Here is a 16,024-nt window from a genome sequence, read left to right as displayed (position 1 = left end):
CCAGTCAGACAATTAAAAAACCGCAATAGGCCCAGCCAGGGATCGAACCCAGGACCTCTGTCTTATAAATCCACCGCGCATACCACTGTGCCACGGAGATCGTCATGAATAGGTAACACTATAGGACGACTGAGGTATAGATTTGTATAGATTGAACCTCAAACAGTTAAGATATTAAGAGGCTTCACTAACTAATCAGTGTCTGAAAGCTTATTCACAAGTTTTGTCTCTGTCATTTGATAGCTCTGCCATAGACTCTTAAAGTGGAATTCATAGACTTTGTAGAGGCACCCCCAGGGGATCATTCACCCGAGTGTGTTGAGTGTCAAATTCTCAAACAGAGGTTAAATTCGACACTCGGTGGCTGAATGATCCCTTGGGGGTGCCTCTACATCGTCTATGAATTTCACTGTCAGAAGTGGGATACACTCGTAGTTATTGACTACAAGTTCTAGTCACGTTCGCAAATACTTCCTAATACTAATCATATGCCTATTTTCATGTTAATATGTTGTACTGGGCCATGTTGTGTGTTTTATTTATTTACACGTTTGCCATCCTTCTAGTAGATCAACTGATCAAATATTGAGTTGAATCTTGGTGGCGTCAATGTGAAAATTACGATATTTCATACGGAAACAAATACTTACATTAAAGAAACACGTCAGAACCTATTGTAGTAGTAATGATGATGAAATTGCAATTATGTATTTTTTATGAAGCTTATTTCTTATCGAAATCAAAGTAATCATTATCATTACATAGTAATAAATGTTGCTTCCGCTAGCTACGCTTAGATCTTTTAAAGTATTCAACGGATTTTAAAAATATTAAAGACTTATAATGTGGGGTGGCTACTGGGGCTTACGTTTCTTCACTATGGGGTGTGCCATAAATATATCCTCATATCCTGTAAGACTAATCATAACATTAGTATCTACATAGCATCCGAGCGAAGCCGGGGAAGGTCGATAGTTAACAATAATTAAACTGATAAATGATTCTGATTCTAAACTTTTTAGAGCCGTTTGATGCAAGCGTCTTACTGCGCTTTCCTTGTATGAGGGCCAACAGTGGACGTGCAACGACTAATGATGATGAAATTATTTATTAAGTATTTATTGTTCTAAGCTAATTCTTATCTAACTGTGAATTTTGGGCTCCTATATTTTTCCACTAAATATTTTGTAAAACCTGTAAATTACATATTGATTGTTGGCGACGCAAATTATTGTAATATGTATTTAAAAAGGTAATCCCGACCTTATTTATTTTACCTATTTAATCAAATAAACTGGCCGGGCAAACAACGGAACGTATAACGTTCAAGGGCAACTGTCAGTTTTGACAGATATTTAAACCCCCCAGTTCGTTACGAATTACCCAACTGTCTACATCCCTTGCAACGATATACGTCCCGAAGAGCTCATTTTTGCCGATTAATTCTGTGTTTTGTTTCGTCCGTTACATTGATATATTTTTTTATTTTTTCACAAATCTTCTGTATTATTCAGTTGAGCGTACGTAATTTTATTTATGACTCGACGTAGAACGACATTCGGTTAAGCGGAAACAATTATTCTAATTTCCTACAACGGCCTCTAAAATGCCGAAAGAGCCTTGGGCTAGTCACCAAGAATTTTGTTCCATTAATCAGATTGCGGAAGAAATTGATTGACAGTCTATTACGTTAAATCGAGTGTATAGTATAATCCTATTAAGGAGTCCACGTGGAATATTAATAAACTGGTCAAGCGTGAACATGCATAACATAGGGTTCCGTATGTTGAAGAAAACTACTGATACTAAAACCTAAATAATTATTTTAACTGTAGCATACCTTCTATGCCTGTCAGATTATTATCGCAGATAACTACGTATACTTCTATACAGAAAAAGAAAATCACCACATAACCCTAACTTTCCTCACAGGTGTTCAAAGTGGACTCGACGTTTGCCGTATACTATCGTCATCATTATCAACCCGTATTCTGCTCACTGCTGAGCTCGAGTCTCCTCTTAGAATGAGAGGGCTTTGGTTAGTTAATTGTTTTTCCTTCACCGGTTGAGACACGTATTTAATTTCTTAAAATGCACTCGAACTAAAAAGTTGGAGGTGCATGCCCCGGACCGGATTCGAACACACACCTTCCAGAATTGGAGGCGGAGGTCATATCCACTGGGCTATCACTGTGCTAGGCGCATACTATACTAAAGATGAAGTAGGCATCTTCTGCCAGATACCGCATTGGATTAATTGTGTTGATGCTGTTAAAGATAACATTAAATTATTGTTATTGTCATTGTTTGTATGAGGTGTTGTAACACTTTATCATTTATCACCGTGATTATGAATGAATTGTTGTCTCTTTTGTTATCTAAAGCAGTAATGAGATTGTAATTGATTTTTTTTATTTGTCTTCTGTTTCTGTTCTTATATCGGTACTTATTATACTGTAGATTTATTCATGAATCTCGCATAAGGCAAACTGACAATTTTAACATTTTTATTCAAAATTACGTTAATTACTTCGAAAGTATATTAATTTATATTAATTAATAAATTAAATATCACGTGTCTCAAACAGTGATGGAAAAGCATCGTGAGGAAACCTGCATACTTGTAATTCTCTTAATTCTCGACGTATGTGAAGTCTGCCAATCCGCATTGGACCAGCGTGGTGGACTAAGGCCGAATATGGGTAGTTAATGATGATGATGATGGATGATGATGATGATGATGATTATTAGGATGATATTAATTTAAGTTTAACGTCATTGTCTTATGCGACAATACTTGATATCATGTGATAGAATGCCTTTGATTCCCCATGGGAATAATATCAGGGTAAAATATTTAACTTGGCTTTCTTCTGATTCTCAAGAGTCCCAGTTATGATTTAAGCAATCAGTCAGTCATTCCATTATCATAAACAGCTATTCTATGTTGTAAGCAGTTCTAGCATAGGCTCTCCGCTAAGTTAACAATAAGTTCAAGGTAAAATAGATTGAGTAAGCGATATAAAGTTTATTCCGGAGCTTAATAAAGTTTAAGGTCACATAGCTAAACGGTAAGAACTGATCTAGGGCGCCTTTGTATGCCTATATTCAGTTAACCATATATCCTTTGACCTCTTTAAGCCATTGTATACTTACTCGTATTAAAGAAATTCTCGCTCGTTGATTTGAAAGGAAACGTAGGATTTGAAGAAAGAAAACATTCACTAAGTTAAAATTCATTTGGGAGTGTAATCACATTTGCCTTAAGATGGACAAATCACACTTCATCTGTCCATCTTAAAGCTTATAATAAATTTTTTTGGATAGTTATGGTCGTGGCGAAAGATTAGGCAATTTGGAGGCTTCCTTGTGATTGATATCGTGTCGACATCCACTTATACAACTCAGGACTAGACCGAAATAGCCAGCAATTAAATAGCAGTACTGTATGTTATGTTTTCTGAACTTTCTGAATTTACAGAACAACATCCAACCGAGGGGACAAGACAAACAACTGGCCAATTAAGATTGTGATAACATTTTCCCCAAAGAATTGGCCGTAATCAATGTGACGGATTACTTTATGAAGTAAAATTTCTTTACGCACAGATTAAGCTGGTAAATGCGATACGAAAAGTCTAATCAGGCGACGGATGTTGAGAGGGAGAGCTAAAGAAATTTTCTTCAGTCGTGTGGTCTAAATGACATTCGTTTGTTGGAAAGTTTCTTCACATTACTCCTTAGCTTATGTTGTGTTTCGTTTGTCGCAGCATGAGGTCACGACGGCGGTGCGGTGTACGCATGGAAGCCCGGCGGAGTGGTGACCACGCGCTGCACTCGCTGCGAGCGCTCCACTGTCGCCGCGCCCTGCCGGCATGGACCGCGCGCGCCTCTCGCCGCCGCCGGACTCGCTGCGTCGGCCGCTCCAAGGTGAAGCTCATCATCATATCGGCCGGTGGAGGACCGCTGCTGGACATAGGCCTTTTGTAGGGACTTCCAAACATCGCTATCCTGAGCCGCCTGCATCCAGCGAATCCCTGCCGCTTGATGTTGTCAGTCCACATGGTGGGCGGACGACCAGCACTGCGATTTCTAGTGCGGGGTCGTCATTCCAGCACCTTGGGGTTCTAATGTCGAATGTGGTGAAAAAATTGCTCATATGAAATTGCGAATTAATAGAATCCAGCAATGCACTTTATATCAATTGCTGACAAAACAAGCAGACCATCCAATCTGATCTTAACTTTAAAATCACAAACAGTAATAAAACATCAAACAAAAATTTAAGTCGTGTTTATTATTCTAGGAGGACCCAGCGGAACCCCGGACGCGCCCCTTGCGCCGGAGACCCTAGGCGAGCCGGAGACGCGCCCCCCGCGCGCGCTCACACCCATCCCCGAGAGCGAGCCCCTGCTCCGAGACCCGCGCAGCACCGCCAGCGTCGCGGGTGCCAATGCTAATGCGAGCGGCGACGTGCCGCGGCGGAACACGCGCCCGCTGCACGTGCAGTTCGACGCGCAGTCGCCGCCCGCGCCCGTCTCCGTCTCCAGCTCCAGCTCCTCCAGCTCCGACGATGAAGACGTTTCCATCGCAGAAGCCCGACCGCCCGACGGAGGCTGGGGCTGGGTCGTCGTCTTCGCTTCTTTTATGGTCAACCTGATTGCCGACGGAATAACGTTCAGTTTCGGAGTGTTCTACCCCCATTTCCTGGAATACTTCGGCGAAGGCAAAGGGAAAACCGCCTGGATTGCGGGCATATTTATGGCTATGCCCCTCCTGTCTGGACCGATTGCGAGTTTCCTGACGGATAGATACGGTTGTAGGCGAATGACGATATTCGGCTCGATTTTAGCGGCGTTGGGATTCGTCATTTCTGCTTTCGTAGACAACATGGAGACGCTGTTCCTGACTTTCGGTATCATGGCCGGGTTTGGGCTGAGCTTGTGCTACGTGGCGGCGGTCGTCATCGTCGCTTATTACTTCGAAAAGAAACGTTCCCTCGCCACCGGGATATCGGTGTGCGGAAGCGGGATCGGTACATTCATATTTGCTCCTTTGACATATGTTTTGCTGGACGAATATGGATGGCGAGGAACCACTCTAATACTCGCAGGATTGTTTCTAAACATGGCGGTGTGCGGGTTGTTGTTCCGCGACCTGCCCTGGACGGCCACTATGAACGAGGAAAGAGCGAAAGAGAGAAAACGCAGAAGAGAGAGGAAGAGGAATAAACGCTACGGATCGTCGGCAGACAGCTTCTCCGATAGCAAGAGCAGTGCTGCTGGCTCCACCAAAGTGACGGACGCTGTAGACATAGAAGCAGTCACAACGTCTATTGTGCCACAATTTAGCTCCCTAGTCGACTTACCTACTTATATGACGGGCGGGGAAGGTGTTTCGCTGGAAGTTTTCGAACTAATGTCGAGTAGAGGTCGCGCTTATGCTATTCTGGCGCAAAATTACCCCGGGGTCATGTTGCCATCCCGGAGTTTCAGTGATAGTGGACGGTTGCATGAACAGTCTCCACCGAAGACTATCATGTCCCCTGGCACGATGTCCCCCGGAACGATGTCCCCTAGTTCTGCTCCGAGTGCCCCGGACGCTAATGGGACGAGACAGTTGAACGATAAAGCGGCCTTGTCGGTGTGGCTAAGGAGACAAGCGCAAGGCTCGACGAAGAAGCCGCCAGCTTTCTTCAAAGACATGAGGATACACCGGCACTCCCTCACATACAGGGGCGCCATGTTGAACATAAATCGCTACAGACTCCGAGCGTCGTCATGCCCCAACATATTTAGGAATTCCATGACTACCATTGCTAAAGAGAAGGTGAGTAAGCGTCACTTATCATTTGTAACATTTTTTTCTAATAAATGAGTATTGTGATAGCTTTTATTTATTGGCTTAAAACTATATTTCTGAGGTTACATAGATGCTGCCATTAAGACTTTATGGCTGAATTCTAAGCTTCCAATAAATGGAAGTTACTGAGACCTTAATGATTAATTGTTGAAGTTATGCTTATTGTTTTATATTACTCAATGGAGTCGCAATTCACGAACTATCCTATCATTATAGTCATTACAAAGAACTCAACCTCTGAAGTACATTTTCTGTCTGTGCGGCCTAAGAGTTGGTCTGAAAGTGATAGCCTGCCTTCTACGTTTCCAGCTGCAGTGGTACGCCGGCCTGTGGGACTTCTGGGACCTGGTGGTGGACGTGCTGGACTTCTCGCACTTCCTCAACCCGGCCTTCCTCATGTTCGCGCTGTCCAACTTCCTGCTGTACATGTGGTACGACGTGCCGTACGTGTACATCGCCGACAGCGGGCTGGGGCTCGGGTTCGACGAGTCGCAGGCCTCCATGCTCATCTCCGTCATCGGCATCCTCAACATGTTCGGCGAGGTGAGATCACTCATTATTTGTATAGTAATAATAATCGAATAATTTATAAAAAGAACTATAAAAAAAAATCGAATATATAAAAGTTCGGGAAAATTAAATCAATATTAGTCGCTAGAGTAAGTTTTTTAGTAGGACGGGTATCCAAAACTGCTCTAGTGGGATACCAAATTTGGCTTAGCAGGAAGAACAACACAAGCGGAGAAGGCGTGTGTTAGTCGATTTTAAAGGAGCTCCTTAACCCTACACCTATTGGCCACAAGTCCCGGACTTTGCTTGGAGTTGTGTCTCTGTCAGAGGATGGACCTGGCATCACATTAAAAATTATACATAAGTTGTGAATTCATACTATGATATTATATTTAATTGTCTCTTTTTTTTTACCTCTGTCTCCTCTGTCTAACAAATTGGTAAAATAAATGTTTAGAACTATCCTAATGTGATAGATCTTCAAAAATATAATGGGCGTGAGAACACAATTTTTAAATTTAGAGATCCATTTGTGCATCATTGCGGCAACTAATAAGGCCTACTAAATGCTAATATATAGATTTAAGTCAGCATTTATGACGTACGATGCACAGAACGTGCCTCGGACCCCAACTTTGCCGGTTTATTTATAGTGTAAGTTCATCAAAATTATTAAAAAGTTTCCATACATGGAATATTTATACATATATGTTTATGTGTATAATCTATCTCTAAGTAACACGGGAAATAACAATCTGAAGTGATTGACAATGTATCTTTAGTGTTGTGTGAGCTGATAACGGGACAATGTTATCTGGCGTATAGCTTGACCCAGTTCAACTGTGCGATAGTGTGCGAGCCCTGTGTGACTTCGCCCTTATGTAACTACCACGTGTATTGTCTCATGGAAGCCCACGTGTTAGTTATAGGTCCTCTGCTATTATATAACATTTTATAGACAGTTTAATAGACAATAATACTGTCAATAAAAATGTTAATATTAGGTACATTAAAGATGTATAAATTGTTAATATCATTTTTAGATTACAAAAACAAGAAACCTAATGTCGAACAAAGGTTATGATTCACGACATTTGTCAGGACAACGCAATTAACAAATCAAACTGTAACCAAAATAAGACCCTAGAATGGCAGAGAATGACCTTGAGTGGAGTCACGTACTTGTGAACGTTGTTTGTAGGGTTACAGCGCCTTAACAGCACTTTACAGCGCGTCAACAGGTTGGGCGCCTTTGATAGTTAACCAACACTCCCCTTTTCCACTTAAGTCACTCTCCCCGCGTATCCCAAGTAACCCATAAAGAATTACACAACAAGTAATGTGGACGGCTCGAACGCCACGCTCTTTACGAAACAAGTCGCGCCACCTAGCGTCGGCGCAAGCCAACACGAGGCAAGCCAACAATTTCCTACATCATATTATTATTTTTTTTTATTTTCTACCCATTATCAATAATATTGATATGGTCAATACTAATAATTTGTAGGGCTTGGGACTATTTGGTGACTCCCTAATGTCGCAAAAATGAAAATAAATAAATTTTGTTTTTTCCGTAACTCTGTTTTGGTCCAATTGTAAGTTTTACTGCATTAAAAGAAGTTTATTGTTTGTAATAAAAAGGCAACACAAATGTTTCAGATCCTGCTCGGCTGGATCGGCGACTGGGAGTGCGTGAACCCGAGCCTGGTGTACGGCGCGTGCATGGTGCTGTGCGGCGCCGTGACGCTGCTCATGCCGCTGCTCGCCACCTACGCCGGGCTGGCGGCCGCGGCCGGCGCGTTCGGCGCCTTCATCGCCGCCAACTACTCGCTCACCAGCATCATCCTGGTGGAGCAGATCACGCTGGAGAAGTTCACCAACGCGTACGGCCTGCTGCTGCTCATGCAGGGCCTGGCCAACCTCATCGGGCCGCCGCTGGCCGGTGAGTGGACTGTACTAAGGGGGTGGGGATTTTAATCCTCCTTTTAATAAGTTATCCCGCTTCCATTTTATATTGCATCATCACTTACCAGCAGGTGAGATGGCAGTCAAGGATTGTAAATATTAAAAAAAACTGATAATGTTTACAGCCGCTTGACAATGACTGACGGCGACAGCTTAAGCTTTTTCATGCTCGAGGTGTTGCAAATTCGCAACTTCAAGGTTTTTTTCTGAAGATTTAGTGACAGAAAGAAAAGTTCAGTTTCATTGTACCCTGGACCTCTATCAATAGTCTAACGGGCAGTTACCCGTATGGTTAACATAATAAGCTTTGATGTTTAGTTTATTGCCGGCTCTTTCCTGAACCTGCTTTCTAAATTGGTGTTAGTCTTTAAAAATAGTCAAACTTAATGTTTCAAAAGTTTTTGGAGTTTACTCTTAAAGAATCGATTTTTCATACATAGCCCCAGGTATGAAAAAAATATGGACAGAAAAGTTCGATGAACGAATGACAGCGTTACGTTTTTTTTTGCGCACCTTTTACCGTGCGTTGCCGCCAACAGTGCACGCCGAGGCCTGGTACTCCTCGGTTGCGCACCTTTCACTTTTAAAGCGTAGGTATTGAGACGTGTATAGTGTGTGCTGTACCATACACCTATTTAGACAGTCGATCTGAAAGAGTAAACTCCATTCGTGTGTCGGAGCTGACACATACTTTTTTTTGTAAATTAAAATTTGAAATCAATGAATTTTGATTTGAAATAAATGAAAACTTGAAATAAATGAATTTTGATTTGAAATATATGAAAACTTGAAATAAATAAATTTTGATTTTAAATAAATGAAAACTTGAAATAAATGAATTTTGATTTGAAATAAATGAAAACTTGAAATAAATGAATTTTGATTTGAAATATATCAAAACTTGAAATAAATGAATTTTGATTTGAAATATATCAAAACTTGAAATAAATGTATTTTGATTTGAAATAAATGAAAACTTGAAATAAATGAATTTTGATTGAATATGTCTGCTTCAGGTTGGGTGTTCGACATCACAGGCAGCTACGACCTGTCGTTCTACCTGGCGGGCGTGTTCATCGGCATCTCCGGCCTCATACTGATGGTGCTGCCGCTCTACCGCGCCGCGCGCCGGTACAACGCGCGCCGCAAGCAGCGCGACGCGTCCGCCGACGCGTCCGGCGACAAGTCCGCCGACAAGTCCAATACTGAGCAGATCCATATCAACGGTGAAGTGAAGCAAAACGGGAAGCTGTTTATATAGGCAAGCAGTGCTTATCTATACTTTTATTGGGAAAATATTTTTTTGTCTAAAAGCACTTAGTCTGTCAACAAGTCCACTGACAAATCTAATAATGAGCAAACTCATGTCAACTGTGAAGTGAAGCAGAACGGGAAGCTGTTTATATAGGCAAGCAGTGCTTATCCGTACTTTTATTGGGAAAATATTTTTTTTGTCAAATTTAATGACTCGGTCAACAAGTCGATCGACAAATCCAGCTATGAACGGATCAACGTGAAGTCGAAACACAATAGAAAGTTTATATAGACATGCAAGCTGTATTTTCTTGTATATTTCACTGGGAAAACAGTTTGAAATAAATATACTCAGAGGCACAATTATCCGCCCACTTTAATATACTCGCGTCATATTAAAGTGGGCGGATAATTGTGCCTCTTAGTATAGCTGAGGAAACATTTCGTTCTTGACTTTATGATGTCATTGTAGAACAGTAGGGTTTGGGTGGTGGGTAGCTCTGCCTATAATGCCTAATAAGGAACTGGGTGATGAGATTTAAAAAATTAAATTTTTCAAAAAGGAATTTTTTCTGCAATGTAAACACCTATTTGTATTTAAAAACTGCGTAAAAAGTAAATTTGAAAAAAAAAATACGTATACTAGAAGTAAAATTTACCACAAATTCTTCAAATTGAAAGAAACTGCACTGCAGTTTCTTTCTTAAGGAACATTTTTTTTTATTTAATTACTATTCCAAAAAATTTGTGTGTGATTTGGTCATTTTTACGATTATTTTTGTATGTTTATTGAATAAAGTTCTTGTAGAAGATCTGTAAGTTACAATTGTATTTAGATATATGTATTCAATGCAGTCAATAATGCCTTTTAAACGAACGGATCTTAATTCCTCCTCAATTCAATATCCCAATATCTGCTTTAAACGCCCACAATGGGGATGATGACTAGGTTTGAATATATTGATTTATATGAGACATTCGGGTAAATAAGGTCAATATTAACTAATTAATCTAAAAAAACAAAGATTGACTGGATGTTTGCAAAATAAATAAAATTATAAAATTTCAAAATCTACTTTTATCGTAATTAGATGAAAATGATGAATAAACGTGATATTTTTCAATACATATATAAACATAAACGCACAAATAAAGATATTTGTAATTTTGTTTGAACGCCCATACAAATACAACTATCGTCGAACCAACGACGTCATTAATTTGTACCATTTTGCATGGGGCGTTTTTCAGGGAGCCGCGACAGCGCCGCAAATCTGACCCTTTAAATCCCTGTAGCTCCGAAAGTAAACATCTTTACTATTAGCATACTTTACAATTTAAAAACTGTCATCATCCCTATAATACTCTTATTAGAACCATTGTACAGTGCTTACACATTTTAAAGTTCTTTATTCGTAAGTCAAAAGCTGCCTATAATAATAATTACATAAATGGAGAATAGTACATTTAACCAGACTTAAAATAAAAATTAAAAATTTCCACATTGCAGCTATATTCTATATTAATCTACTTAATATTATTCAATTATCTAGCATTTCTAATTTGTAAACGAAGTACACCAATGGTGACTAGTTGTTACATTTTGCAATATTAAATACGTGATAAATGAAAATGATAGTAAAATCCAAGACTAAATTACCAATTTATATAAGTAATTATAATAATTATTATTATATAATAAATACATTTTATATATTAATTTAATATATAAGATTTACCTATACATGCAATTAAAAGTATTGAAATTCAAACGGCGTGTTTGTATAGAATAGATAATTCTAGAAGTATATAGGAAAGTAGTTCGGTTGATAGGTTGGGTGCTTCTAATCGGACCAAATTTTCGCTGCAATAAACTGCAATATTGTAGCCGGCAAAATTGGTCAGAGAAACTAATTATAAATGTATGATTGAATTTCTTTTGGCATTTCACACTATTGAAGTCATGACGAATCTGACATTGACAATTTTTTTTTCAAAAATATACAATACTAACATCAAGCTTCTATTAAAAAGTGGATGCACAATCAGCGACCATAAAACGTCCCCACTCAATGAGTGCCAACTTCTTGGCACTCATTGAGTAGTCGCACTTAAACTCAATCCTTAAGGTTGAATTTGCTCTGTATTTTCATTGAATATTGGACTTTAGGTATAATTTTCAAAATTTTAAAGAAAAATTGGCCAGTTTATAAGTGAAATTTTCTACATGATTGTGCATCCTTTTATTTTAAGATGTCAATGATTACTAATTACTAATATGTGCTAAAAAGTCTTAGTTACTGAGACATATTTAAGTAAATTTTAAATATTGCAATATGGCGAAAGAAATTGGGTGATAATGAATAATGATATTGCAGTGAGAAAATGGTCGTTTTATAAGCACGTTTGGTTATATGCTGTTTATAGCAAGTTTGTAATAAGTAAGGGTTTGTTCTGAAAGTAAATTTATATTAGTGAACATACGTTTTTTGACTAATTAGTGTTTGGAAGGAATATAGTGTTCTCGAATATTATTTAAATATATTTTATGCTGTATTCTAAGAATATAGGGATTGGACTTACCTCTTAGTGTAAGTAGGGAGATAGTAAAACAAATACGTAGACACGACCGATTTTTTGGTCAGCCGATTAGCGAATGAACGAATGAGTGATTGGGAACCGATTTTTTATTTCAGTGACTAATTTACATGCTCGTATGACAGATTTTTCAGTGATAAATGTCCGCTTTACTCGATTAGCAAATTGCCGTACGTGAAAAACAGGTCATGCCTTTAGAAAAATAGGTAATGTGTAGGTATAAGCTAATAATGTCATAGGTACTACAATTTTAATTATGGGCTCGGTAATTTCGTTTTTTTTTTAATTTGAAAAATACTTTTGTCAAACTGTGACTTTATTTTTATTATAACCTTAATTTAGGTTTTGTAATAATAGTTTGAAAATTATAAATTATTAATCCCTAATTTATAATTTTCAAAAACAAACAAACATTTAATTTAAGTTGCTGAAGCGCATTATTTAAATTGTAGTTCTGTAAAGGTTACATAATTTAAATGATACATAATGTTGTTAATTACAAAAATAAAAGAGGTAAACCTAGTTACTATTCTTAATTGACTTCAAAAAAATCAAATTCAACTTGTATGTGTTTTTGACGACTCAACAATGATTTCAAGGTTACTATAATTATAGAGTTGTAGATAGTGCGTGCATATGCAAGACATTTAGAATGGCCTACAAGGTCGCTATCGTAGACAGAAAAGTATATAGACAATTTCAAAGCATCCACCCTAATCTCTCAAAAAAGAGGACAACTCATAATGTATACTCTATAAAAACCAGAAAAGTGCCGGGATATTTGCAAAACTGCAAATATTTGAGGTACATGATGATTGGCATGCAAAAATTTAGACAATAAAGCGCATTTATTTTTTTTTATTTGTAGTACTGTATATTTTTAAAATTATATAAAATGGTTCAGTATAGTTTGAAAAAAAAAACTATGTAATATTGCATAATTTTGACTCGCAGCTAGACAATCTCTTGTCTATTGACTTTTCTGTCTACGACTGCTTATCACTTAATATATACTCGTAAATATGTAAAACCCCATTGCCCTGAAACAAGTAAACGAGGCTTCGAAGTACTAGCTACTACTAGCTACTAGAGCTAGCCTTAAAAATAATGTTAATGATATCAAAATTAACCAAAGACTGTCCTCTCGATATAAAATTCTTTGAACCTAATCCATAGACGAAATACAAGCTAGGATTTTTAAGATTAGGGTTTACTATTGAAATCTGAGTATTGAGTAAGTGTTAAAAATTGGAAAATTTGACTTCCCTTAGTATGTGAAACAAAAAAATATGTCATTTTTGAATTTTTCAAAAATTCTTGCCTTAAGACTTAAGCGAATATTCCTCAAGTGTACATATTTAGCCAGTGAGATGTTAGTATATCATACATAAGAGTATGGCGGCTATTCGGTTGTATCTCACTGTAATTTGACATTTCATAATTAATAACTGACAATTTAGATTTTTGACTTTGACATTGACATTGACAGTAGGTGTTCAACGCACGAAACTTTACTAACAGGCATCTAATGAGAGCAGCTGTCGTGTGGAAAGAGTGAGATATTTTATGTACTTTATGTAAACACCTTTTCTAGCTATTCATTGTAATTTTAAAATCACATTTTGATATTCTGTGTTATTGATTTTTATTTATTTATGGTCCACAAATTACAATCAATTAATGTTTTTCTATTTATTATTAAGGTAATAAATATTAAAATATAAACTTATTTTGAATGTCAACACAATTATGTAAAATGGTGCTTGTTTCATGCATGAAACATTGTGTACTGTATGAATAAAAATCTTCCAAAAAAACAGTAAAAGTTGGTTTAAAATACCAAATTGATTTTCAAAATAATTCTTGTTCTGTATCCAGTATTGATTAAAGTAATATTTTCTATTTAGAAAATACACAAGATTCTTAGGTACAGTCAGCATTAAAAATATGTATTTTACAAATGTTCTTTACGACACAAATAGGAAAGAGACAGTAAATAAGTGATTTTTTATTTAAAAGTTTAGAAATTTTGGGATCCTTATTAATTTCCGATACCTAATAAAAGGTTTTTGCGTAGTTGGTTAAAAGAAGAGGAAAAAAAGCAAAAATATTAATCATTCAATCTTTTTGTATATCGACATTCACAAGTAGTGTAAAATTCTTTAGTTTTTTAATTTTTATAATTTAGACTCATTAGCCCCGCGGTCCAGGTTTAAATTTAGGGTTCAATAACCGCTTATTGTCGTACCCACTCTTTGCTTCTATATACAGGTTTATTTCTTAGTTCATGATAATGTTTTTTGATGCTGACTGTACATTTGGAATTAAAAGATCACAGGATGTTTTGTGATACATGTATAATAAGATCACTGTGTTTGTAATAATGAATTAATTATTATAATATCGAAGCTTTTAGAGCAGACCTAGCGAACCTGGCGTTCACAAAGAAACTTTCTCTAAGTCAGTACGGTGTAAACTCTATGTGAACCGTTCTCTCTAATTTGGCTGACTCTTTTCCGCGCGTCTCAATATAGCGACACTTATTTTTTATGTATTGAGGTTTGGAGTAGTTTAAAAATCGTTATGGGTACACCCCACTAATAAAGTGGAGTAACTTCGACGTTTCAAGGTGTTCGTGGTTGAATAGAGTGATAATAAATGGAGTTTGCACAGTATTTGTGGAGCCGTGATAGCCCAGTGGATATGACCTCTGCCTTCGTAGGTTCGAATCCGGTCCGGGCATGCACTTGCAACTTTTCAGTTGTGTGCATTTTATTAAATTAAGAATCACGTGTCTCAAACGGTGAAGGAAAACATCGTGAGGAAACCTGCATACCAGAGAATTTTCTTAATTCTCTACGTATGTGAAGTCTGCCAATTCGCATTGAGCCAGCGACTATAGGCCTAACCTCTCTAATTCTAAGAGGAGACACGTGCTCAACAATGAGACGAAAATGGGTTGCTAATAACACAGTATTTAAATTAAACGTGACAGCAGATTTACATTAAAACTGCCAAATTTTTTACGATTCATGATTTTATATGAATGATGTGAATTTCATACAAAATTGTATGGAAATGTATGTCGTAGAGCATTTTATTAATTATTTTGATAACTTACACAGGTCAGGAATCTTATAGTTCAATTGATAAGTGTAGAAATCATTCGAACTATCTTAAGTGAGTATGGTATTGATAAACCTGTATTAGTCGATTTAGTTTAAGACTATCGGAACACTGTGAACTTCTGTCCGTCGATAATGACTTTACTATTTGTTGAGAGTACATCCGTATGTGTATATTGTGTAAGTTTGTTTGTGTAACATTTCCGCGGCGAGTGCGATGCCAACACGAAACGGGTATGTGAGCGTATTACTGTATATTGTTGCACTTTACATTACTGTGTGCGGTTAGTAAAATTATCACTGAAACTCTACTGGTGTTTTTTTTCTTTCATTTGTTTATCCTTTTTTTTAATTATTAATATAAAGTATAAAACACAAATAAAAATTTGTAAAAAAAAATCAACTCTCCCGCTGCGGGATATTTGAGTGCCCAAGCAACCGGTGGCAATATGTCAGGGCTCCAGAGTGAGGAACCTCCTCACAATACGCGCCGTCTCAAGAATCACTGCCTTTTGTATCCGACTCTTGATCCAACAGTTAAGTGAAAAGATGTTGGTCGAAGCTTTTCGCTATAAGACCATTGACTGATACTACTATTTGAACAATAATACTTGACTCAACATTCTACATGGAGGTAATCTCGTGAGTGATTTAAAGGGTTAAATTGGGCCACCATCCTCGGTCGGTGATCAATGGGTACCAAAATTTAG

The 16,024-nt window shown here is 37.6% G+C and overlaps 1 protein-coding gene across 2 annotated transcripts in view; it reads left to right on the top strand.

Moving 5' to 3' along the window:
* Positions 1-15,625, top strand: part of LOC112049780 (monocarboxylate transporter 12) — a 48,208-nt gene extending 32,583 nt beyond the window's left edge. Inside the window, exons 2-6 of one of the 2 annotated variants that reach the window (XM_052884248.1) lie at positions 3,771-3,930; positions 4,310-5,829; positions 6,172-6,405; positions 8,032-8,314; positions 9,354-15,625. In XM_052884248.1, the coding sequence (XP_052740208.1) occupies positions 3,876-3,930; positions 4,310-5,829; positions 6,172-6,405; positions 8,032-8,314; positions 9,354-9,598 (2,337 nt within the window). In that variant the 5' untranslated portion in view covers positions 3,771-3,875 and the 3' untranslated portion in view covers positions 9,599-15,625. Of the gene's footprint in view, positions 1-3,770; positions 3,931-4,306; positions 5,830-6,171; positions 6,406-8,031; positions 8,315-9,353 lie in introns of both variants that reach the window. The other variant, XM_024087806.2, reaches the window with a different exon arrangement.
* Positions 15,626-16,024: the final 399 nt, after the last annotated feature.

The sequence above is a fragment of the Bicyclus anynana genome, chromosome 11 (assembly GCF_947172395.1).
Source record: "Bicyclus anynana chromosome 11, ilBicAnyn1.1, whole genome shotgun sequence".
Taxonomy (NCBI): domain Eukaryota; kingdom Metazoa; phylum Arthropoda; class Insecta; order Lepidoptera; family Nymphalidae; genus Bicyclus; species Bicyclus anynana.
The sequence above is the reverse complement of the archived record's forward strand: the minus strand, read 5'-3'. Positions and strand labels throughout refer to the sequence as shown.